General features: G+C 42.3%; 1 protein-coding gene across 3 annotated transcripts; it reads left to right on the plus strand.

Annotated features, from left to right (window-relative positions):
* Window positions 1–1,069: 1,069 nt before the first annotated feature.
* On the plus strand, window positions 1,070–22,483 carry LOC119461345 (uncharacterized). Of its 3 annotated transcripts, XM_037722622.2 has the most exons (9): window positions 1,072–1,720; window positions 1,843–1,966; window positions 6,204–6,272; window positions 8,286–8,384; window positions 12,029–12,106; window positions 14,768–14,803; window positions 16,499–16,588; window positions 17,913–17,990; window positions 19,410–22,483. In XM_037722622.2, exons 1-9 carry the CDS (start codon window positions 1,576–1,578, stop codon window positions 19,588–19,590), a joined length of 900 nt encoding a protein of 299 aa, XP_037578550.1. In that variant the 5' UTR covers window positions 1,072–1,575; the 3' UTR covers window positions 19,591–22,483. The 3 variants fall into 3 exon arrangements, with proteins under 3 accessions (XP_049528461.1, XP_037578550.1, XP_037578551.1); XM_049672504.1 differs by lacking the exon at window positions 16,499–16,588 and having other exon boundaries at window positions 1,070–1,720; XM_037722623.2 differs by lacking the exon at window positions 14,768–14,803.
* Window positions 22,484–24,450: the final 1,967 nt, after the last annotated feature.

Genomic DNA, 24,450 nt, shown 5'->3' on the forward strand with positions numbered 1-24,450 from the left:
CTTTACACGTGAAGGTGTTCAAACAAATGCACCTGCTGTTTTGCAGGCATGTTAATTTGGCATTGCCATGCAACTGCCATTGCTATTGCTATAACACATGGGTTCTGTTGCTTACATGGTGCAGAACCAGATGAAACTCGCTACTGCAGATAGCGTGCAAGCGTGGGCATCATATAGTCTGCAAAAACATCAAGGACAGTGTTTACTTGTATGTGCTTGCCAATGCAGACAGGGCTACAAACAAGAAGTCACCGAGGTTATGTTGGGCAGCGAAGGTGGGACATTGCAGTGGACAAAGAGCTTTGCTACATGCAAACCATTATTTGCTTTGAAACGGAGTAAGTGCAGTGGGAGCAAAGAAGGCCTTGTGAAGTGCATAAAAACTGTAGGTGTATTTTTTTTTCCCCAATATAGCGCTTGGTGATCAGACCTGCAGTCTATGTATCAGTTGTTCTTTCGCGCTTTACTATACATTCATGCCAAGTTCATCAAGCATTCAGCTCAACCACCTCCGATCTCTTCTTAAGTAATTGTGACTCACCGTCGCATTTTGAGGAATGTACTAAGTATTTCCAGGATTTTTTTTTTTTTTTTTTTTTAACTCTGGAGTCTGCGTGGATCATGTTAATATGATAGAGGAAAATGTGGCTTTTACAAGTAAAGTATATGGTCATGGCTTAGCTGGAAAAGTGTTGACTTGTGAGCAATGCAGCATATGCTTTACTACATTATTTCCACTATGTATGGCTAGGATGAAAGTTTATTTTTTTACTTTTATGTTTGTATAAATCGTGCACAGCTGACAATGTGAAGTATTAAAAAAAATATTTGGATGTATGATTAAGACGATTATTCTATCGTTATTCGAAATTGTATCGAATAATCGCACACACCCTATTTATTTATTAAACCTTCACGTGTAACGGGTAAATTAGCAGGCGTAGCAGACTTGGGCCTCAAATGGCCTTTTTATAAATGCCCACGTGCATTGCGCATGTCCGCCGTGCCCATTACGACGTAGTCACATGAGTTGCAATCATTTCTAAGCAAGATTACAGATGCAGCGCAGCTCGCAACTTGCCATTCGACAGCAGGTGATTCGGAAACAATGCAGTTTCGTTTTCTCGCTTAATCATTTCTCGAGGACATAAGTCGGCGACATCCATATGTCCGAGGAATTCGTGTCTGTCTGCGTGCGATGGAATCGAGAGCCTAGCGACTGTATTTGCGGGTGTATAAGAAATGAAGAAATGGTCTGCTGAGCTTACAAGGGCGAGCTCAGTTAGCTCATATGCCGTAAACGCGCGCGGTAGCTACCGCACGCGTACAGTGTACTAGAATAGGGGTAGTACACTGTACGCACGCGTCTCGTCGCCCGTAGATGAGTTGAGAGATGAGTTGAGATGGGTGTTCTGTGGTGACGCATCGCGGAAGTTGCGTCGTGCTCGAGGATGTTCAGCCTGTGAGACACGTACGCGGTGATAGGCGATAACAAATTCCGGAGCGCATGCAGCGAGTAATTTGTTGTGCACCGTTAACTCGCTCCGCGCTCTGTTAAATTTGTGCTCTTAAAGTATGCCCGACCACTTTGCTGTGGAGCTCTGCAAACTTGTGCAGCGCTATCCAGAAATATATGACATAGGTCACGAAAGATTTCACAGCGATGAGGCTAAGAAGAACGCTTGGAAGACGATCGCGAGAGATCTTGGACTGCAGCAACGTGAGTGCCCGTGTTCGCCGCTACAATGCATTTATATATGCAATGCACATATTATAAGCTGTTTTCATAATTTGATCATTGATAGAACGACATGCGTGCATTTAACGTTACTTGTTTTACAGCGTCCAAATGCGAAATCAAATGGAAGTTCATAAAACATCAGTTCGTCAAGGCAAGGAAAGAGAACAACACGGCTTGGGAATTGTGGCCCTTCCTCGGGTTTCTTCAGACAGCAGCTGAAAGGAGGTATAACGTTGAGCATCGTATATATACCACTATAAAACATATGCTTATTAATTATACTAAATTGTGAATGCAACCACATTATGGGCTGCAATTGGGCTGGATAGTTTGTTTTCAAGAGCACACATACATGTAACCTCATCTTGGGGGGCTGTTATTATATGTGCATTTATGTTATGGTCATGGATGGATGGATGGAAAAACTATTATTTATCGAGGGAGGGGAAAAGCGGAATAACGGAAGGGGTCGGGTGAAAGGGGGCGGGTGGATGGGTCACCAGTGATCCTGGCTACATCATGATGAGCATTGCGGAGTTTAATTTATTGATGTGCATGTGCCGGTGCCGAAGACACTCCCGCTAGAGTGACCTAGAATAATAGGGGAGTGTCCAAAGCAAGTCGATCCATAAAAGCGCCGGCTCCAGCCATAGCCTCCTCTATAGTTATAGAGGAGGCTATGCTCCAGCGAGGGCCTTTTTCTGGGAACTGCCGCGCCGCGCCGCTCCGGACCCGTGTGCTTTAAAGTCCCTATATAAGAAAAGTTCCGCCATCCTTTGATCAACGCCGCTTCTGTCTCTCCTGTATCTCCGATTGGACGATGATAGCCCGCGCTTTGACTTCTTTATTTTTTTATTTATTGATTTTTTTTACGCCTCAGAGCCATGTCCTTGGCTATGGAAAGCCGTATAGCGTCTACGTCATTTAGAGCTAATAGAGTGCATTTTGTGGCTAATTCGTGTTTTCACATGAATACCAAAATTAGTTTGATCATGCATATATGATAACTGCCAACTGCTTTATTAGCATGCGTGGAAGTAGTGGCAGATATATGTGTCATGTAATGCAGACACTATGCGTCGCCAGGAATTTTCGCGGGGGGGGGGTCAGGCATGCAGTTATGGATTCCCCCGCCCCTCTCTTTTCAGTGCCCCTGACAGACTCTGACCCACACAATCCACATATTTTTAGCCGGATTGTATGTATATTAATGACTTTGCAGTCACGTCTGTGGCTTACAGTTTGTAGATTTCAAAAGCTTAATAATATAGGCACTTTAGGGGTTTATGGGAATTAAAGATCACTGGCCATGATCACTGTTTGAAACACTTGCAACAGTTTTCACTACAAGTTAAGTATTCTATTATGTTCCCTTTTGTAAATTTGCTCAATTAATTAAATGAGCTTTTTGCAGACATTTTTAAAGACTGATAATGAGCATGCACGCAGCCAGCACATTCACTTTAGCACGTAAGAAATGTGGCAGGCAAACTGATCAGGTAGTGTAACGTAAATAAATGTGGTGACAAAAACTTGTAGGCTCTGAAAAACTTGTACGTTCTTGTTACTCAAGAATGTATCGATGGCACTGGGAGTGCACACCATTTCCATCAGTACTGGAATTTTCTCATTGATGCAGCTGTGAAACTCTATTGCATACGCACTGTCCTATACGCACATAGAGGAATTTAATTTCAGCCCAGCTTAAGTTAAAGCTGCTAGGCAATGGCACTCCAAGCGTCAATATGTGGACCATACACGGCAATTATTCATGGAATGCTATCACTGTTGAGTAGTGCTCTGCAGGCGTCAGTGCTTGGCGTGGGATATATTGTGATAGAGCAAATATACATTAAACGTAATCAGGTTTTGATATTGCCGACATGTATGCTGTTACAACAACAGATTATATCATAGGTGAACGTGAACATTGACGTGGAGCTGTGGCATTCCTTCAAATGACCTGAGGAGCTGCCCGAGTCATGAAGGACTTCTGAAACGAAATTATGCCTTTGCTCAAACATCAGTGGAATGGAAGAAATAGCTTTATCCTTTGAAAATATCACACAAATCTCTGCTGACGAATCCAACAGTGTAGAACTGCGGAAATAAATATTGTTGTGTGATGTGCTTGGCCACTCAAAATTGAGTTATCTTTATGGTATCAAAATGCAAGAATGCTTTTTAACTAGAGAAAGCTGAAAGTTTGGACAAATTTCTGACTGCAGATGGCTCAACAAAATTGGGAATTCTCAGGATTAAATGCAGGGGCATAGCCGTGTGGGGACAGGGCACACCGGGCACGTGTCATCGTTCTGGCATCATCACTCTGTCATTGTCACTCCCATTCTGGTTCCACGATCATCATTCCGCCATTGTCAGTATGTTGTCATTACTCACTCTGTTGCAATCGCTCAGTCGTGGTCATGCTGTGGTCCGCCGTCGTCTACGTCTCGGCATTGTCACTCTGTCCTTGTCACTCCTATCATGGTTCCATCATCATCATTCCTGCATTGTCAATCTGTCATTATGGGTGATCATCATCATTCAATAGTCATTCCATTGTTGTTACTCCTTGGTTGTCATTCCATCCTTGGGAACATGCATGCCGTTGTCGGCATGCCGTTATTATCATGAAGCTCTGGTCATTCTGTAGTCGTGGTTCCATTGTCATCATTCCGCCATTGTTAATTTGTCATCACCACTCACTCTGTCATCACTCCATTGTCTCATCACTTCTTCATTGTCATTCCTTCTTCACATGCAGTCATGATTCCTTCATAATCATGCAGTCAAGGGCATATGCTGTCATCATCATGCACTCTGGAGTCGTCATGCCGCGGTTGTCAGACCGTTGTGGCTCCATTGTGATCATTCTGTTGTCATTATAGCATTTCCACTCCACTGCCATCCTGTTGCCATCAATACCCACTACCCATTACCAGAGATAAGAAGTAAATAAGTTGGCAACAGAGAGGTACACAAGAAGTTGGCAACATAGGCCACCCCCATAGTGAGTGTGTGCATTTAATGTGCATTTCTGTCACCCCTAAATAGAGGCCATGCATGCATCTAAACATTTGGGTCATTACGTTACACTTGCCTGACCGTGCTAGGTTTGGTTAAACATTCGATTGTCCTTGTATCATTAGCATTTTATTTGCATAAAATAATATACTTCATTTTTGTAATTTGCTGCAAGCATTTCGGACATTATCATTACATTTGTATAACATTTACTTTATAATTTGTGCTAACGTCACCGAAAGCTTCACTTAACACCGATTCCTACATAAGCATGGGGTCTGCCATTTTTTTTTAAAGGGTCATCACGTTTGGGTGTAGCTAATGAAATTGGCTGCACAGCTGAGCTATTAAAAGACAAGTACATCTTGAGGAGAGGAAACAACCTCAGGCGGTGGCTCCTTTCAGAATCCTGGCATTTTTTCAGGTCCAGCAACAGCGGTGCTTTTATTTATTTTTTTAATGTAGGAGCATTTTATGTGCCTAGGTCTCCTGCATTTTTCCACCAAAAATTCTGTCAGAGGTTTGACATCTCTGCTGCATGGTTTGTATATGGATCAGCAAGGTGTAGAAAAGGAAGTCTTAACAAGATGGGATTCAAACACAGTCATTCTAGAGACACAGTGCATTGTTTCTCAACTGTTTGTGACCTATTTTTTTTTTTAACCTCATCTCATCTTTCACCTCATGTTAATTGTTTATGTCCCTGATGACGTGTTTTAACCACTGTACATTTAATTATGCACTCAAATTACCAAGGGTCTTCTGATAAAGCACTGCATGTGCAATGTGGAAGATGCAGGTTAGGCTCCATTCATTTCCTTTTTTTTCTTTTTTTTTCTTCTACATTTCAGTTAAACATAAATAATTTTCCCTATGCTTTTTCCAGCTTCATTGTGTTTGCATCATGTAGTTGTAACTAGGGTTACTCAAGGCTCATCACCTATAACCCCTGCATTTGCCTACCTTCATAGTGGTACTGAACATATTTGTATTTGACCCACTGTGGTTGCTTAGTGGCTATGGTGTCGGGCTGCTGAGCACGAGGTCGCGGAATCAAATCCTGGCCACGGTGTCCGCATTTCGATGGGGGTGAAATGTGAAAACACCCGTGTACTTAGATTTAGGTGCACCTCAATAACTGCAGGTGGTCCAAATTATTCCGGAGTCCCCACTATGGCGTGCCTCATAATTAGATCGTTGTTTTGGCATGTATAAAATTGCATAATTAATTACATTAATTAAATATTTTTGTATGTGAACACACTAGGAAGTATTTCAGTTTCCTCTGTACAAGTTTTGGTCAGTCCCTGATAATGCATTTTTATTCAGTCTTTTTTAAGAAAGAGCACTTAGTGTGTAAACTTCCTAGTAGTGGCATAAACGTAGGTTTCTCTCTTCATAGGCTTTTATTTATTTATTTTTTTGTCCCTAATAGTTCACCAGGCAAGAGCAGCCAGAAAGGGGCAATAAAGAGAAGTGCAACCAAGACTGCTGGCTCGAATTGGCAAGTGGGCTTCTTCTTTTCTTTTGGCATCCTTTAACTGTATTCAAGAATCCGGTGTCAAGCCACGTTAGAACAGTACATCCCGAGTATTGCACAGTACTGATCCACAATGAGTGCTTGTTTCGCAGCTTTTCAGGAAATATTTCTACATTGACAGTCATCCCATCATTGCCTAGAAAAAATTCAAAAGTTGCCTGTGGCGATGTTCCTTCATCATCTCCCAAACTGTTCATCTCAGCGTATATAGCAACATTTCTGCATAAGATTATGGCTTTAATGCTGAAAGTATGGTAATTGAGCTTAGCTGTGACTGTTAAGCAACAAGGTGCAGGATAGGCAAGTGTTCATCGTGAACATTTTTCGTCATTGTCATTTTCATGCTACTGTTCCTTAAAATCAAGGTTTGTGCCTTAGTTGGTGCCAAGTCATTTTAAATCCCAGCTAGCGCATACAGCTGATCCAGCAGAGTAGGCACAAGGAAATAGCAACGTTGGCACTGACTATCAACTGAGAATTAATTCATTCAAGAAAAATAATTTATTGGTTAACTCCACAGGTCCACTGGAAGCAGTTGTTCCTTCCCCACTGCATAGTGAGTAGGCATGCTCACTCAGTGTATTTGTAGCAGGATGTGATGCTTTAAGTGCAGATTTAAATTAGGTTTCACCTAATGCAACAACTAAACATGCAATGTGGCATCAAATTAATCAAACAAGCGTGCATTATCATCTATAGGGCAGACTAAGGTTGCTCCAAATTGACTAGTGAAATTTGCTACAGCTCAAACAGCTCATTCTGCATTCAAACATGTGCCACAATTCTTTGTGGTATAATAGACTGCAGCTTTACCATCTATTATGCCTGCCATAAAAGATGGCAACTCTGTTAAGTTTCAGTGTAACCAATGCTGTAGTGCTTCAAGCAGGCCAGCCTCCATGTTAGTGTCAGCATAGCGTAACTTCCTCATTATCAAGCACTTTTCTTCTCCCTTTGGTTCGTTACATGCTCATCATTGTCATTACTGTATTTGTTGTGCTACAAAGTATTTGAGCATCATAATTGCCTTGTTTTCCTATGCAAGTCCGTTTCCCGTTTCTTTGGCCATTAACATTACAGTATATCTTGTTGCTGCTTAGTGTAGTGATAAACAGCCACTTTTCCCTTCCTCTCTTTTGTTAATATGCTTCTTGATCCTCTGATGTGCACTCATTGCTTTCAGTTCTTGGTCCATATGTGTACCATATGACATCTTCGAAGCGCTTTTTCTTTCTTTCTTTTTTTCATTTCTGCAATAAATGAAAGACCAAACCCTCTAAACCCAAGAAAATATACTGGCTATTGTCAGAGCACTCTAAATAATTACTACAGTGCTTCTTTCTACGAGTAAGTGTGTTTTAGTACCCCTAATGTGGGCTTGTCACGATGTCATGATAAACTACCTTAATTCATTCGTTCAATAGCTGCGACTGCCTCTTGTTAATGCAGCCAAAAGAAATGCATGCAGCACTCCTGTTAATTTTTTGATGAGCAATGTCATCATACGCAGCCTCATTTTACCATAGGACGTAAGCAAAGTTTTGCTCTTTGTTATGATATGTCATGATAATGTCTATGATGCCGGCTAGAATTTGGAGACAAACTTCAGTATCGAAATAAAATATCTTTTAAGTGTTTTGCAGTCTTTGTATGGCACCTTATTTTTATTTTATTTTTTTTTTTTTTGTATGCAAGGAGCATGTGGTAAAGTTTCTACAAGTTTGAAAATACGTGTTGCAGTGCTCCTTTAAAAGGAGGCATTTATAATGCATGGTAGTAAAGCACTATAACACCATGTGATCCCCATGTGTCCTTGTAATTTTTTTGTTTGTTTTATAGCCAAAAGTAAGTGCAAGTTCTTGGAGTCTTGCTAGCAGTCAACTGTCAGATACATGCCTCATCCTATTTATACGCATAGCAAATTCTAGCTGTCACAGATTGCGTCCAGTATTGATAGCGTCACTTTTCTTGTTACAGGACTTCTTTGCTGCGAACTGATAAACTCATTGTTATGAATGAAGGTGCCCTAGAATGTGCCACAGCTGGAAAGCCATTACATCCTCTGACTCTGACTATGTATGTATTTGTGTACTCTTTCTTTATTGTGTTTGTTTGTTTGTTAAGAAAATCTGAATATGTGAAAAAAAACGGATGCTTGAAACTGATACACACACACACACGCACGCACGGCACGCAAGCACGGCACGCATGCACGCACGCTCGCACACCTGTTTTCTATGCACCTATCAATTGCCATAATCAGAACATGAAGGGGAATGTTTCCTGTTGAGCATGATGCTTAATTGTTTTTGTTGATTATTTGGTGTGTCTTAATTCTTTAATTATTCAGTGAACTGCCATAATTCTGATTTAATACTAGGCATCTTCTGCACCTTGTCAAAATGTCAGTGGAATGTGAATCACTGAGTGCTTATGTAGCCTTTGACAGCAGTGGCTGTTTAGTGATATCAGATTGCTTGATTTCACTTCATAGTATACTGCTAAACCTCAATACAACCAAAGTCATCAAATCATCTTCATCAAATCAAATTTGCAGTTATGTTGAAGTGATGTTTTCATTTTCGAGCAATCCAAGAAACTCTTCATGCTCCTGGAACTCTTCTGGTGGATAAAATCTTGCCAGGAAACATTTATAAATAATGTCGATCTTGCAAAAACACACACACGCATGCACACGCACACACACACACACCTAAGCACTTAATTAAGAGTTGTGAATGGTAAACATTAAACATTAATCTCCAATTGAACGCCGCTGAGTGGTCCTTCGAGGTATGAACTCCTCGTGGGCAAGCGAGCGCGTGAGACATTTGGCGCATTTTGATTTGGCTTTACCGAGGCGCAGTTAGAACTCTCGTTTGCGCAAACAAGGAACGTGCAGATAACACAGGTTTGTGAGAGCGAGGCTGATTTGGCGTCGCGGCAATGCCCTCTCCCCTCACACAACACCTGGTGTGCTACTGTGGCAGGTTCTCTTTTGCCTACTCTGCAGGCGCGCTCATGCCGTGGCGTCGCAGCCAATAGGGAATTTAGGTGCTGTTTCGTTTCTACTGATGCCGGACGCCGGCTTTTTAGCTCAATGAGCCATTTGACGCTTTCACATCAATAAGACTATTTTTTTGCAAGCCATTTCATGTTGAAAATTATACCTCATTGGCTCTTTTAGAGTGCAGATCTAGCGCTTGTTCTCCACATTGCCAAGGTGCTCATATGCAGGATGCAAAATATGCAAGCCCTTCACTGGATTTATGCTGTCACACTAGATCACACAGCATCGCGCTCAACAGCCACTTGTTTATATGCTTGCCAGTGCCATTTGTGTATGGAATAATTTATTGAATGGCTTTCGTATTTCACTACAGGCTGAGAAAGCATTTGTGTGATGCTTTACATGATCCTGATTACTATCGCCATAGAGAGTGCCAGATATAAAATGCGCATTCCACTCAAAATTAAGCTAGTCAAAAAGGCAGTCTAGCTTCTCTAAGTCCTTTTATCACTCTCTTCGAGTAACAAGTGATGTGCTGTTATATGACAGATACATGCAATATGTGGTGCACTTACATACAGTATAATCTCATGACGAAAACCCAGCAAAGATATTGTTAGTATTAACAGCTACCATGATATGTCCCATGAAATAATAGGTCTACATTTTTATATATTAGTGCATATAACGTAAACACAGAAATATGTATAGAAGCCCCATTTCTAACAGATCTACAGAAAAAGAAAGGGTGACAGTAAGTGTAATCAGTTTAACCAATCACCAAGCTTTTATTTCTTGAAGCCTGAAATCAGTCTAAACCCGTTGAACAGTACTTTCCAACCACTGTGCGCACAAACATCTTCGCTTGAGTCATATGATGCAGTTATATATATATATATATATATATATATATATATATATATATATATATATATATACAGTCGAATCTCGATAATTCGAACTCGAAGGGGCCCGAAAATTTGTTCGAATTAAAAGAATTAAAGGAAGTTCGAATGAACGGAAGGACGTATTTTTGAAGTATTCGAGCACCATAGCAAGATGAACGAACGGTGCGAGTCGTGAAATTTCGCGGCGCGCAAGCGCATAGCGAGTTGCGCCCACGCCGGCCAACGCTCGCTTCCCGATAACGGCAGAAAACGAAACTTCAGTGAGCGGACGGCGCCGACATGGCGATGGGCGCGCGCGCGTGGAGACCGTCGGAGGAGGGCGGCAGGAAAGCGGATTTGGTCTCGGCAACTCCGCCGCTTCGGTGGCTCCCCTCGCCCTCTTTCTCAACTTCCTGGCAGCTCCCTCACCTTCGACTGTCTCCGTGCGCGCCCGCTGGCACCGCCGGTACCGGCGCAGATTAGCCTCCTTGAAGTTTCGTTTTCTGCCGTTATCGGGAAGCGAGCGTTTGCCGGCGTGGGTGCCGACGCCGTTGGTCCAGCTTAGGGTACGGCCACGCTAGCGGCAAAAAACGCGCGCGTCATGCCGCGCCTTGCCACGAGGCCACCGTGGCACGCGTAAAGTCCCTATGCAAGGCACGCGCGTCTCGCCGCGCCGCGCGCGGCAGCGCGATAAGATCTCCGGCGCTCTCCGAACGCGCGAGCAACCGCGCGAGCAACACCGCGAGCGCTCGTTGTTCCATGCGAGAGACGACAATAATTTCTCTATGCGACGATCGTCGATTGAAAACCCGGCAGCGTATTTACAATTGCTAGTAGGTACAGCGTTTGACCGTGCGTTTGACCGTGCGTTTGACCGTGCGTTTGACCCAGCGTTTGACCGTAGCAAATGGAGTGTTGCGGCCGGACTGGGCCTCCGCCGCTGCATGAAGGGGTCTCTCCTAAGCTTTTGCTCTATGGCGGTGTCGGAGCAGGCGCCGCCGCGTTATTCGGCACGCTGCTGAGAGCATTGTCGGTCCGCGGTATGTTCGAATTAACCGTCGCAAATGCTTTCGCGTTCGAATTACCGAGCGTTTTCGCCCATTGAAATACACATAACTTTGACGGGACCAGAGCGTCAGTTCGAATAAACCGGCAGTTCGAATTAAGCGTGTTCGAATTAACGAGATTCGACTGTATATATATATATGTGAAATGACTTGGCTGTCTGGCCATGCAGCTAGCTACTGTAGACAACCTTAACGCTATAATCTCCTCGTATCATATGTACGTAATACACCGCATTCTCAATTGAAAACCAATCTGAAATCTAAACAAAAAATTGAAATTTAATTTAATATCTTAAGCAACTCATTGCCTACGAGAGACACTGTAGTGATGGTCTCCAGATTAATTTCGACCACCCAGGTTCCTTTAGAGTGCATCTAAATGATGCACTCAAGATTTAGAGTGCATCTAAATCGAAGTACATGAGTGTTCTTGAATGCTACCCTTGTTATAATGCGGCCACTGTGTCAAGGAATCAAACCTGCGACCTCCTGCCAGCACCAGGATTAGCCACAGAGCCCACCACTGTGGGTGAAATCTAAATTAAAACAGAATATGTTACGAGGAACTGACAGAAATTGGTATGTAGAGAGCCTTTACAGTCACACTCTTCGGTTTTCGCCAGCATCCTTTACGGTGTTAATCAGTCACAGCATGTAAAATGATGCAGGAACAACAGTTCTAATATTTTATGTTGACGCGGAAGCAGCAATGTGCATGCGAACAAAAACTACATGCTGCTTATTTCCTGATTGCAGCTTCCATGAGCCACCAGCGCCCAAGACCACACCTGTGCTGCCCACAGGAAGTGCAAAGGAGCCAGATGTTTTGCTTATGTTTGTACCCGCTCATTTACTCAATTGACTACCCTTTTATGCAAGAGCTCTCTTAGGCTCATGCACAGTGCGTATTGCCAAATTGATTTGCAACAGAAGGCAAAATGGAGAGGGAAGCTGTTGACTTATTGTCTACTGATCTCTTTCATGTTTTTTAAACATGAGCACGATGATATTGTGACGGTTGAGACGTGTTTATTTACAGATGACGAATGAGAATCTAGGAAAACAGTCCAGCACCAGTTTCGTTCTGTGCTCCGCACCCAAAAAGATTTGTCGTCCTCCTCTTCTTCCTTTCGCCTCAACCAGGGCGTTACATTCCCTGTTTCGTAGACGAAGCCCACCATGGGATTTAGGGCTGAGTGATAGTGTGATCTCGCTTGAGGCGCGTAACATGCGCAAGTTGAGTAGCGCTAAAGCGGCATTCTGGTGACCTTACACGGGCGACCACATACGTTAAATCACTGATGCAGTCAATAATGGTGAAGGGACCGGTATACTGAGCCAAGAACTTTTGGCATAACCTGCGTCTGCGCTGAGGGTTCCACAGCCACAGCAAGTCACCTTTTTCGAATGAAACTGAGTCATGGCGGCGGTCATACCACTCCTTGAAGCGATCTTGTGATGCCAGTGTACGCAGATGAGCAATTTGTCGGGCTTCCTCAGCACGGCACAAAGTTTCGGCAACTAGCTGAATTCTCTGTATGGAGAGTAAAAGGGAAAAAGGTATCAAGACAGCTGCGTGGTGCCCAAGCGTAGAGCAGGTAGAAAGGTGTGAAGTCTGTAGTTTCATGCTTCGCTGTATTGTAGGCATAGGTAATAAATGGTAAGATGTCATCCCAGTTCTTGTGATTGGATGATACGTACATAGCCAGCATGTTGGTCAGGGTGCGGTTCGACAAGGCCATTCGTTTGGGGATGGTGGCGGAACTGCGAAGTGCAGAGTTTAAGCAATTCTTCCATGGTGTCGGTGATGAATTGGCAACCACGGTCGCTGATGATTACGCAAGGCGGACCGTGGCGAAGAATTATGTAGCATAACAAGAAGGCAGCAACGCAAGTAGCGGTGGAGGAAGATATCACAGCAGTTTCCGCGTATCTAGTAATGTGATCGACACAGACGATGACCCAATGGTTGTTCGACGATCTAGGAAACGGTCCTAACAGGTCGATACCAACTTGCTCGAAAGGTGTAGTAGGCGGCGCTACAGGATGAAGAAGTCCTTGTGGAGTGCTTGTAGGTCACTTGTGATGCTGGGACTTCTCGCAGTTCGGCACATATTGTTTAGTAGAATGTCGCATCTTAGGCCAGTAAAACCCCTCCTGTATTCGATGTAAGGTGCGAATGAATCCAAGATGGCCTGACGTCGGATCATACGGATGTCATATTGTAGGATCATACGGATGCCATATTGTTGTAGCTTAGCTAAGTATACGATTATGGAAAAAGTTAAATACTTGACTATAGTCTATGAAAATGCGAAGTGTTCATGGCCCTTTTTCATTGCCCTTTAAAAACTATTTACTTTTTCACTAGGAGCGCAGACTTGTAGACCTATCTTTGTAAAGCCATGCTTGCAGCCCGACAAGATGTTGTGCTTAAAGAAGAAGCTATCTAATCACAACAGAATAATTTTTTCAAAGCCCTTAAAGAACACGGGCAGAACAGATATTGGCCAGTAGTTGGAAAATCATTCCTGTCGCCAACTTTATGTATCACCAATACTTTTGCTCGCTTCATCTTGGTAGAAAATATACCAGATTCAATAGCAAGATTAAAGATATGTGCAAAGCATGGACAAACAAGATTGAGCACGTGTTTCATTGCCTTAACCTGTAGGCTATGTCGATGGCCGTACTATTCCTCAGGAACTCAAACGTCGATACACCTCTAAGCAATCTGTTGGTTGGAAAAATGCTGTGTCTGGAATGTTTTTATCATGTAGGATGGATCGATAGAAGGGGCATGTTTTATGTGAAAATGAGGCGTAATGTGTGCTGAAGTGCTCTGATAAAGCAGTTCTGGACAGTGTTTTGCCGTTAATAGTAATGCCGCTTGCATCAATTTGCCATGACTGAGTTCTTAATACGCTATTAACTGTCCACACATGTCCACACACGATCAGGCATGTGTGCACTTTGAAAAAGCTGTTCGTAATATTCGTTTTTCGCTTTTTTTAAGTCCTTAGTTAATCGATTGTGGAGCGTTTTAAAAGCCGCTAGGGTTCGACAGGTCAAGGTCACGCGTCTTTAGGAAACAGTTGTGTAGTTCATTTTTTTGTTTGGTCAGACACATAAGGTCATGTGTCTGACCAAATTTTTTGTTTTTTTATTATTTTTATTATTTTTATTATTTTGATTATTTTTGAAATTTTTGATTATTTGAAGATTATTTGATGAAATGATGGCACAATGGAGACATTGCCATAAATTAAAACTTAAAACCGTCAATTAAACACCGTCTCAAAGGAAACACCAGCCACCAGCAGTGCGGGCAGAGCGAGCCGAGCGTTGGCGATGCTACTGGACGGAGGCGCGCCTTCACAATATATATATATATATATATATATATATATATATTTATATATATATATAACAAATTCTGAGGATGACAAGAGTTTTGAGAATACGTTTGTTTCTGTCCTGCATGTTCATTTGCAGTATACCTCCCAGTATAAAAAGACGTCTGTTAAAGAAGTAAGTAGAACAACTGTGAATTTTAATATGTATATGTTTGACAGCGCTTATCTCAAAACTGGTGCTAGATTCAGAATTCGTTCCAAATGGATGCGCCTTATGAAATCACGAGCTTCAATTTGTGTATGCAATATTTGCACTAAAGTAATTAGTTAAAGAGATTATTAGTGAAGCTTTGTTGATTATTAAATTATGCATTTTTATTTTCAATGTGAGGAATGTCGGCCTCGATCACCGAGTATTCCTGCGCTCAATCAGTAGATTCGTGCTATGTGCTACAGGGGATTTTAAAATATTCTATTAACGATTAAAAAAACATCGCCTAGTATATTATGGGTGTTGCAGGCCATAGTTCATTGTAGTGCAGTATGTAATTACTACTTATAGCCTTTAGCATATTCAGTGCTTGTAATTGAATCAACTAATACAAAGATGGCAGAACTGCAAGGAAGCTGTTGCCAATTATCTCCACTTCTCTTTGTAATGCCTTTGGGATCTTGGAGTATAGAAAACATGCAAACAAACAAGCAACAAACAAACAAACAAACAAACAAACAAACAAACAAAGCAGTGCATGGATTCCACATTGCAATTCACTCACAAGCCATGGATGTGACACTCTTAGTGTCCCCACAACCTGTGTATACTTGCATGCTGGAATTTTTACTTTGCAGTTTTGAGCAGCACACAGTTCCTAATAGCAAAGCATAGTGAGGCCTTGCAGTGTTTCAGTAAAAGCACTATTGCAGCCTACACTGACACAGCAGGTTCACACTGCGTCCATCTGCAGCCAAAGAGAAGACATAAGAATTCAAGAAAATACTCTAGGAAATGCATAGGAAATTGTTGTTGTAGGCACTGCATACAAAGAGACCTGAAATAATCTGCACAGCCTCTAAATTCAGGCAGAAGCGTTCGCTATACCTTTTCCACATTTGGCGTGGTCAGAAGTACTGTTGCCTCTTGAAGCTACAGCATAAATCTCGGTTGTAAACATGCTGTGCTGTGGTAAGTTATGCTAAACACTAGTGAAAAAATGCAGCTCTTGTGCCAGAACATTTCCGGCATGTCATGTGACCCACATGTTATGTTTTATGTGTCCAGCCTGTGTGTCTTGTAGATGCGCAGCTGTGGAACAAATACGGGTCAGTGCAGCTTACAGATGGCAAAGTGAAAAGCAATTACACCTATTTTGCAACCTATAATAATTATTAGTGGGTTGGAAAGAAAAGTTGGAAAGAAAAGAATGCATGACTTTTAAAAAAGACTGCTTGTACTCACTGTACATGCATGTAACTTATTTCGAGATGGATCTCTCCCTTGACATTTATATCTGTTTCAAGGCGTAAGTGCTATGGTAACTCAGAAGCTGCAATATCTCACTGCTATTCACAATGTTACAGGTTCAATCCCTGTAATATAGTGGCCAAATTTTTAAAGATACGCAATGCAAAAATGCCCCTGTGGTCAATTGTGGTAGAGGACACTAGGTGGTCAGAATAAAACTGTATTCTTCCGCTATGGCATGCTATAGCCATAGTAACTTACAGACATAAATAATTACCAATCAATCAGCCAATCAATTGGTGCAAGGAATTGCTCTTCTGCTTCTTAAAGCACAGAGTGTGAGCAATGTAGAAAAGTAGAGAGTGAAAATGTCCAGCTTGTGGGTACCCATTCTTCTCTTCCTGGCAGCAAAGAGAGTCCAAGGCAAGCACATGCAACATCGCTACCACACACCACGCAGCAGCCCACAATTAGCCGCACACCTCCTGGAAAACGAAGGTATCCTTTGTTCACGCTAGGTAGCAGTAGTCACATAGCATAGACAAGCTGCAGTGGTGTTGCTTATTATAGCACACATTAAAATGAGAAAGAGGTGTAATGTGATAAAATCTTTTGGGTGCTCCAATACTATGTACTGCTGCATGTTGCACTTTGTCACTTAATGCAGTGGCTCGGTAACCATGGCATTCACCTGCTGAGCTCAAGGTTGTGAGTTCGATTCTTAGCTACGGCAGCCACATATTGATGGGTCTGGAATGCATCTGTAGTGACGGCAGGTGAACAGCGTGGACAGCCAAAACCGACAGGGATAGGTCTGATGCCGTGGCCAGGATCATCTGCACTGACGCTGGTACTTGCTGCAGGAAAAGCTCCCGCAGGAGCTGCTGGTCAAAAGCTGCTGGTCAATCTTCTAACTGGGCTTGCTTGTGACAGAGTTCTGTAGGTGGGCGTCACCGAGTTTCTCCACGAAAAAACTGTTGCAGATGCTTACATTCGGACAGCATGGTTCGCTTGAGGATGATTGCCCTGGTCGTGGGTGGATTGGAGAGGACGTCATACGCTTACAATGCAGTGTCACTAGGGAGGGAAGACCGGATGCGGGCAAAGCGAGCATGTTGAGAGGTGATGTAATGTAGGCGGAACAATCCTTCAGCTTGCACAGACCACACTTTGGGATGTTGTGCCCAGAAAGAGGCAAGGCAAACATTGGTCGCTTGAACAGTTGGTGGAGATTACATGGCAGGCGTGAGTTCTTTGTTAGAAGTGTTGGGTTCAGCCATTTCAGGTCACCACTGTTATAAAGACGAGCCTCACAGGACGTCAACTCTTGTCAGGGTAAAAGCCAGTCTGCTTTATTGCTGCTGTTGCTTGAGGGACTTAGTATTTCTCTGTCCAAGGGCACCACCACAGAGAAATGCCCATTGTTGTGATTTGGATGCATCTTGCAGAACTCAAGGTGATTGAAATAGATCAATCAATATGTGCTTCCTCTTCGTCCGTTTTTTTTTTTTTTCCATATATATATAAGATACCACATAGAAATTAGTCCAAAGCCTTTATGGTGTCTTTTGCATCTGGCCAAGTTGCAGCTTTTTGACATTAGGGTTAAATGAAGTTGATAACTCACTCTGATCACTATTATAGACTTTGCTAGTGTCAGGATCGTGGTTGGTTGTCAGAAACTAAAAGACCCTGCTTGCTTAGTTTGAGTACATTGGTTAGTGCTTGCACCACAGCAAAAAACTAAGGCAAGAGAACCATCACATACATGTGGTGCTTGTCCACTTTGTGGAACATTGTAAAGCTCTTTCTTTTTCTGAAGGTTGGAACTTGGTGAAGCAATTCAAGAACAGCTGGCAGGAAGCTCAAAAGCTGAGGCACCATCTCCAAAGCATCCAAGGTAGGGATACCACGTGTCTTTACTTTGAACAAATAAAGCAATAGCAACAAAAACCTTCTGGAAGTTATGCCTTTCCACCTTCCTTCTCAGTAAAAGTGAACCTTCGGAAGCTTTGCAACAGATATTAGCGACTTTTGCAGAAGGCTTTCTTTAGTGCCCTTTTAAGCGTCATTATTATCATCACCATGTGTTGATCTTGGCACAACAGTGTGCATGCCATGAGATTCAAAGTTTCTAGTCATGTTCAAAAAGCTGCTGTCTATTACAGTTGAACGTCTTTATAACGAAGTGCTTGGGACCTTCGGAATCATTCATTATACAGGTCACTTCGTTGTAAAGGTCTCACGCTGCACAGCTAACAATAGAACAGGGACAGAAATATTCCTTCGTTATACAAGTCATTTCATTGTAGAGGCAGTCATTTTGTGTACCTCCGAGGCAAGCTCAGCACTTCATTAGCCAATCTGCAGCAACTAGACGTGAGATGGGGCAAAGTATCTGCTGCAGGCAGTTTTTCTATTCATGTGTGCTGCAAGTAATCTGCAGTAGAACTAGGCAGCAGTAAAAGAAAAAGAAACCTTAGTTGTAAAGAAACCACAAGTTCATTTCAAAATGATAAGCCCGCATTCCTGACAGTTCTGTAGTAGTTACCTGTAAAGTGTGTGTCCCACTTTTAGTCTGGAGGAAAACTGGACTTGTGGCAAGAACTAACTAGGATCGTTGAACCATTAAGCCAGAGCAACAGAGCTAAGTTCCACATCAGTGCTTTTAGCATTTATCTCATGGGATCAAATAGAATTAACAGATAAGAATGATAGAACTAAATCAAAATGAATTACAGTTGAGCGCCTCTACAACGAAATGACCTGTAAAACTTGGCAATAATTCTGTCCCAGTTATATTGTAAGGTGTGCAGTGCGCGACCTTTACAACAAAGTGACATTTATAATGAATGATTTTGGAGGGAAAAAGCACAGCATTATAAAGGCGTTGACTGTACTGTTGTTTTTAACACTGCACTGCCTACTCCAGGTGAACATGCTTTTACATCAGCTGTAGAAAAGAGTACTGAAATAAGAGACCAAAGGTTGCATGACATATGAAGCTGAATATGTTAGATAAATTTTTTATGGCAGAAAGGCATCTGCAATGGTAAAGCAGTAAAAGATACTGAAACCTTGTTATAATGAATTTGAATTCAACACGAAAATAACTTTGTTATATTTGATAGTTGCCGTAAGCATGTAATTTGTTACACACTGATATCTGTGAGAAACATTTTAGATTTATCTTGTTATACAGATGATTTGCTATATTGAGGTTCATCTGTATTAGAATGCTTCGTTATGCAGTAATAAAGGAAATGACACTTAAGTAATTGATTTTTGTATGTATTTTTGAATCTTCTTGCACTTTCAGAACTCAGAGAAGCAGCTTTGGTGCAGATGACAAGGGTCCCAGTGGCATGAACTGTGCTAGCACATTGCACCTTAAGTTCTTTGAACAAGTGCAAGAGAGGTTTATGAGACTCAAGCCAGAAGTAGTGTGGACTATGAAGGCTACCATTCTCAGTATGCTTGACAATGCTGCTAAGTCTTGAAAACAAACAGCAAGAACTACATATCACATTTTTTGGTAAGACTCGATGGTCCCAGACTTCCATGGTGAAAAAAAAAGAAGAGTATTAGTAAAAGCTGCCATTAGCGACGTTACCCAACAAAATTGTGTTTTCAAAAAGAAAAAAAAATAATAATTACCACATGCTTGAGTTGCAAGAACAATGGAATGCCACATCATTAAAGAAGCGGCATGAACAATTTCAGTGAGCACCTTGAAAATGCAAGTGCACAAAAATGAATGATGCAGTAGCATTAGTCGAGCACAATAATAGCTTAGGAAGGCAGTAATTGTGCTTTGAAAAGTCCCATGTTTCTGCCAACATACAGTCATTCACAAACTAACTGAAGAGCATGGGCTGCAAGCTTGGAATCTGTTCCATAATTGTGGACAACTGTGCTGTAAAAAATGTGTGTTATGTAGGAATCCTAAATTGTACAGTAGGGTTAGCGACAAAAGTGGCTGCTGCATTCCACAGTGAGCTTGGCTACAAATGCATACATGGCTACAGGTGCATATTAAAGAAGCTCAGGCGGTCAAAGTTAATGTGGAGCTCTCCGCTATGGCATTTCTGTGGTATGTTGAACCCCATTTGTAAGGCAGAAATATGTTGCATCGATTATGCTACTAACTCAGTCGACCCTTCTGGAACCTTCGACCCAGGAATCGTTAAAATATAATGGAACTGTTTTTACATTTTGTATCATACCTACTGCAACCTGATAACCTCCAGCATATGGTGACTAATGGCATGCCACTGTGCCAGGTATACAGGTCTCTCATCAGTTGAAGGGCCCCTCACCAGGTTTGGGCATTGTAAAGAAACTAGTGTGTTGCGTAGATTACATGCTGACAATCATGCCTACAAGGTATTGCACGGACATATGCCATGAGAACAGCTGCAAATTCAAACAACAGCCTGTGCACCCTCGCTTTTGAGCTAGTCTCGCTGTCTGGCAGAACACTGTCACACCAAATGTCTACATCATTCAACACAGAATGCGCAAAGCTGCTACCAGAGGTGCGCCGCACAGCAAAAAATGAGAAAAAATAATTCGCCAGAACCCACCTCATAATGACTGTTGACGGTAATGCATTTAGCATTGAATCAATCTAGCCAACCAACGTATTGCCATTGTCGAAACGAGTTATGTACGAGGTGAGACTGCAGTGGGATTCCCCTTTTGCACTTGGCACCGTCTAGCGCTGCTGCTGAGAAACGTTTCTTTTTGGACATGCTGCGCCACCTAGTGGCTTTGCTGAGAAGTCTGCTCGTGGCCTCCGAGACGTGAAGCGTGGCGCGCCAGTGCCTGCAAAAACTGAGAATTGTTCCCTCGCTTGCCGCACACTCAGTGATCCAAGTCGGCAAGATGTTCATCGAAGAGCGGCACATACCCAGTGCGTTCATGGCACAGCTTGCTAAAGCTTTCGCGTGAGAGATGTTCATTGAAAAGTGGCACATACCCGGTGAAGTGAGTTTTGATGAGCACACTTGCTGGAAAGTGCATTCTACGAGTGTCACTAAACCTTTCCATGTGATTGCCTGCGAACAACATTAACAGCGAAGTGCCCTCGCCCAAAGCGACACTAAATTTGCCTGTTTTACAGGGGTATCAGCTAGAATTTGCAGAAAAATAAGTAGAAACAAGTTGGCTATGCTCTTTCTGAACACATGAGAGGGATGTAAACACGAAATATTTGAAATCCTGAAACTGGTTAATCGTGAGCAGTGTTACTTTTTCATACTGAAAATAAAGCCGTGAAAGCCCACACATACTCTTTTATTATTTGGAAAAACCCACCTTGTCCCAAAATGTCGGCTGCTTCCAACTTTAAAAATAATGAACAAAAACTCATCTACAGGTTCATTCTTGGTGTAGCTTTTATTAAACTAAGGTGCTTGAAGTTTTGAGTAGCATTTCTGCAGAAGACACCGACTTTGGATTTATTGTGGATAAAACTGGTGGTGGGGGGTAACAGAGCCCGAAAATGTGGTATTAAACTAAACTTCATGCAAATTAAAATTTGTGCAGAGATCTGCCAGCGGCTTAGCAGGAAGAGGGATGTACACCTGATGCTCCTATTTATGAAGCACTCCGTATTTGTGTTTGCATACTTCGTTTCTCACACCCTTTCTTTCATCCCTGTTGAAGCCTTAGAGATTAAAAAGCTGGGTGAATCTTGTGTCAGCATGCCGTCAGTCATGCTCTCAGAGAAAGACATCAGATTCCTTACAGGAATCATTTTTCAAGCGTAGTAGCTAGGCTTGACCATGTGATGCTCTTTCGTCTCTCTTATATTTTCCTATCTTCTGTTTATTCATGTTCAGCCAGTACTTATTCTGCGCATTCAGTGAATAAACCTTCAGTTGTTAGTGTGCCCTGCGTTCTTTGTCTAGTCCCTTGTGTTCTCTGGCGCTGTTTTACTACGGATATGAACCAACTAGCCCAAAAATACGTCTTGTTCAGTTGTGTGGTTTTGGGCTTGGTTATTCCCAGCTACAGCAGCTGTATTTCAATTAGGAAGAATGCAAAAGCATCTATGCACAAGACTCGCATGCATATTTAAAAACCCTACGTGGCAAGGTTACTAGATAGCACCATTGTGGAGTCTCCCATAGCCCCATCATAGCTTTGCATTGCTGAGTGTCTATATAAAATATGTTTGGTTGGTACACTGCATATGTCTAAAATATCAAATATCTATGCTTACCTTGTGCATACCTTCACGAAGTTTTTTTTACCCCTTGTATGGCCACCATTATGAACAGCTGGACATTCTAGAATGACAGGCATGATAGCATGCTGGGCAGTGGTCAACTTAAAATAATGCCTTTGGCGGATCTCAACGTGTAGAACTGAAGACAAGATAGTGGCCAGTAAGGAACCCCAGTACTTCAGTAATTGTATTTTTGACCTTCAATGAACCCTAGTTTACCTTATTTCACACCCCCATGAACCTTATTTTTGTACATTGTCAAAAAACTCACTATGCAAGCTCTCCCCCTTTAGCTTTCCAAACTCACTTTTGACATCACACATTGATGCTTCGTTTTCAACAACCCTTATTTCATCCTTCCACCCATTCAGCCATGTTCTCTCAGCTGGTGGTGACCTTGGCAGCCCCTTCAATTTTTTTCCAGTAGGTCTTTTTGTGAAAAGGGGCAGCATTTATTCACTGACCTTGTCCTAATGCCACATGTGGTAAGGCCTGTGATGCCACAGCCACTTTGTCGTCATGTGGCACTCCTCACCCCAGAGGGTTTGCATACAGTACAGTGCTTAAGTTTATGGGACACTTCATTTGGAGGGGGGCGGGAGAGGGGGGAATGAATCCGACAAGGCCTGGGCACACAGCACACAGTTTCAGTCTGTAGCACTTTTGCGTGACTTACGTAGTATTCCACTGAATTAGAAACACCATGCTTAAAAGACGCACAAATGTCTAGCTTATGTCCCGTAAACTCTGAAGGCCCACTGAACAGGTTTGCTCTCCTGCTTGGTATTCTTTTGCCATATGTAGTATAAACCACCACTTGAAAGCCTAGAACATGTCCTGTTTGGAGTGAGTACTATTTACTGGCTCGTCTTTCGCTTTTCTGCTAGAACATTCAGTCAGTGCATAAGGCAAAAGTAAGGGCAGGTCGTTGAGGCAGGAAGCCTGCTGCACAAGGCATTGTTCAAGTTGTTTCTTCAGCACCCAGTAAGCTGGGCAATGTGTAAAAAAACAGATCCCACAACGACTGTGAAGGCTGCATTTCAAATGCACAGAAAAAAATTTGTTGAGCACAAAACGTGTCACCTATAATATCCCGCTGTCCTATAACCGATGTTACGCCGGGCAAATGGGACGTTTTAGAAATGAATGGCTTAGAGAGCATAGCAATAAGACTAAAACACCACTCGATGGTTTTCTTGATACATTGCCAGAGATGTGGGTGTGGACCCCTTTTCGATAAAACAGTTATCATAGGCAGAAACAAGTGTGAAGTCACTCACCTAATAATTGAATCCGAGAAAATTCACTATTTCAGTGACACATGTATCAGTAAAACTTCCCCAACCTTCACTGACAAAGAATTGGATTTTCTGTGCATGCTACGATGGTTTGACTTTTCAGTTCTTTTGAGTGCTCCGTTTGATTTTCCTTCTTCTTTTGTAAAGTGATTCACGTGATGTGTGACGTCGCCCACTGAAGGTAATTATGTTTGTTGGCTCGGCGAAGGAATTAAAGATCATTGTTGCTAGTAGCGCCCATGCGTCCAATGTGCCTTCTTTTTTCGTGTTTCCCTGCGCTCAACCACTTTACGATTACTACAGCATGTGGGAATCGCCTAATTTTTTTCATGAAATGAGCCGCTATGAAAGGAAGCACGAGTAAGTTCGCCCTATGAGTACGTCTACTAGTCAACTGAATTTCCAATGTGTACACATTTGCCAGTTCAGTCGAGTTTCCTTCATTTCTCAAGTCTGCCACAATTTATTTAAATGCAAAAGAAAAAAAAAATGAAAATGTTAGGAACAATACAGCAAAGTGTCTTTCTAGACGAATTAAAAAAAAAAAAAAACCACGCGAAAGTTTCCCTTCTTGGTCACAGCGCTTTTGTGGCTATTGGTTTTACACCGTGTGCATTACTGTTTTGCATAAGAAGCTCAAGCCCGTGACACCGATATAACACAGAGCAGAGACTATGGAGGCGTTCTTTAAAGTGGAAATGAAGGAGTGCTGGAACAAGGCTAGTCGAGATGATATCACTTCAGTAATGCACTATTTGTAACATCAGATGCGAGAAGACTTTAGTGTGATTCACACAGTAGAATCTCAACAGCTTGTTATCAAGTGC

Source organism: Dermacentor silvarum, chromosome 8, assembly GCF_013339745.2.
Source record: "Dermacentor silvarum isolate Dsil-2018 chromosome 8, BIME_Dsil_1.4, whole genome shotgun sequence".
Classification (NCBI taxonomy): Eukaryota; Metazoa; Arthropoda; class Arachnida; order Ixodida; family Ixodidae; genus Dermacentor; species Dermacentor silvarum.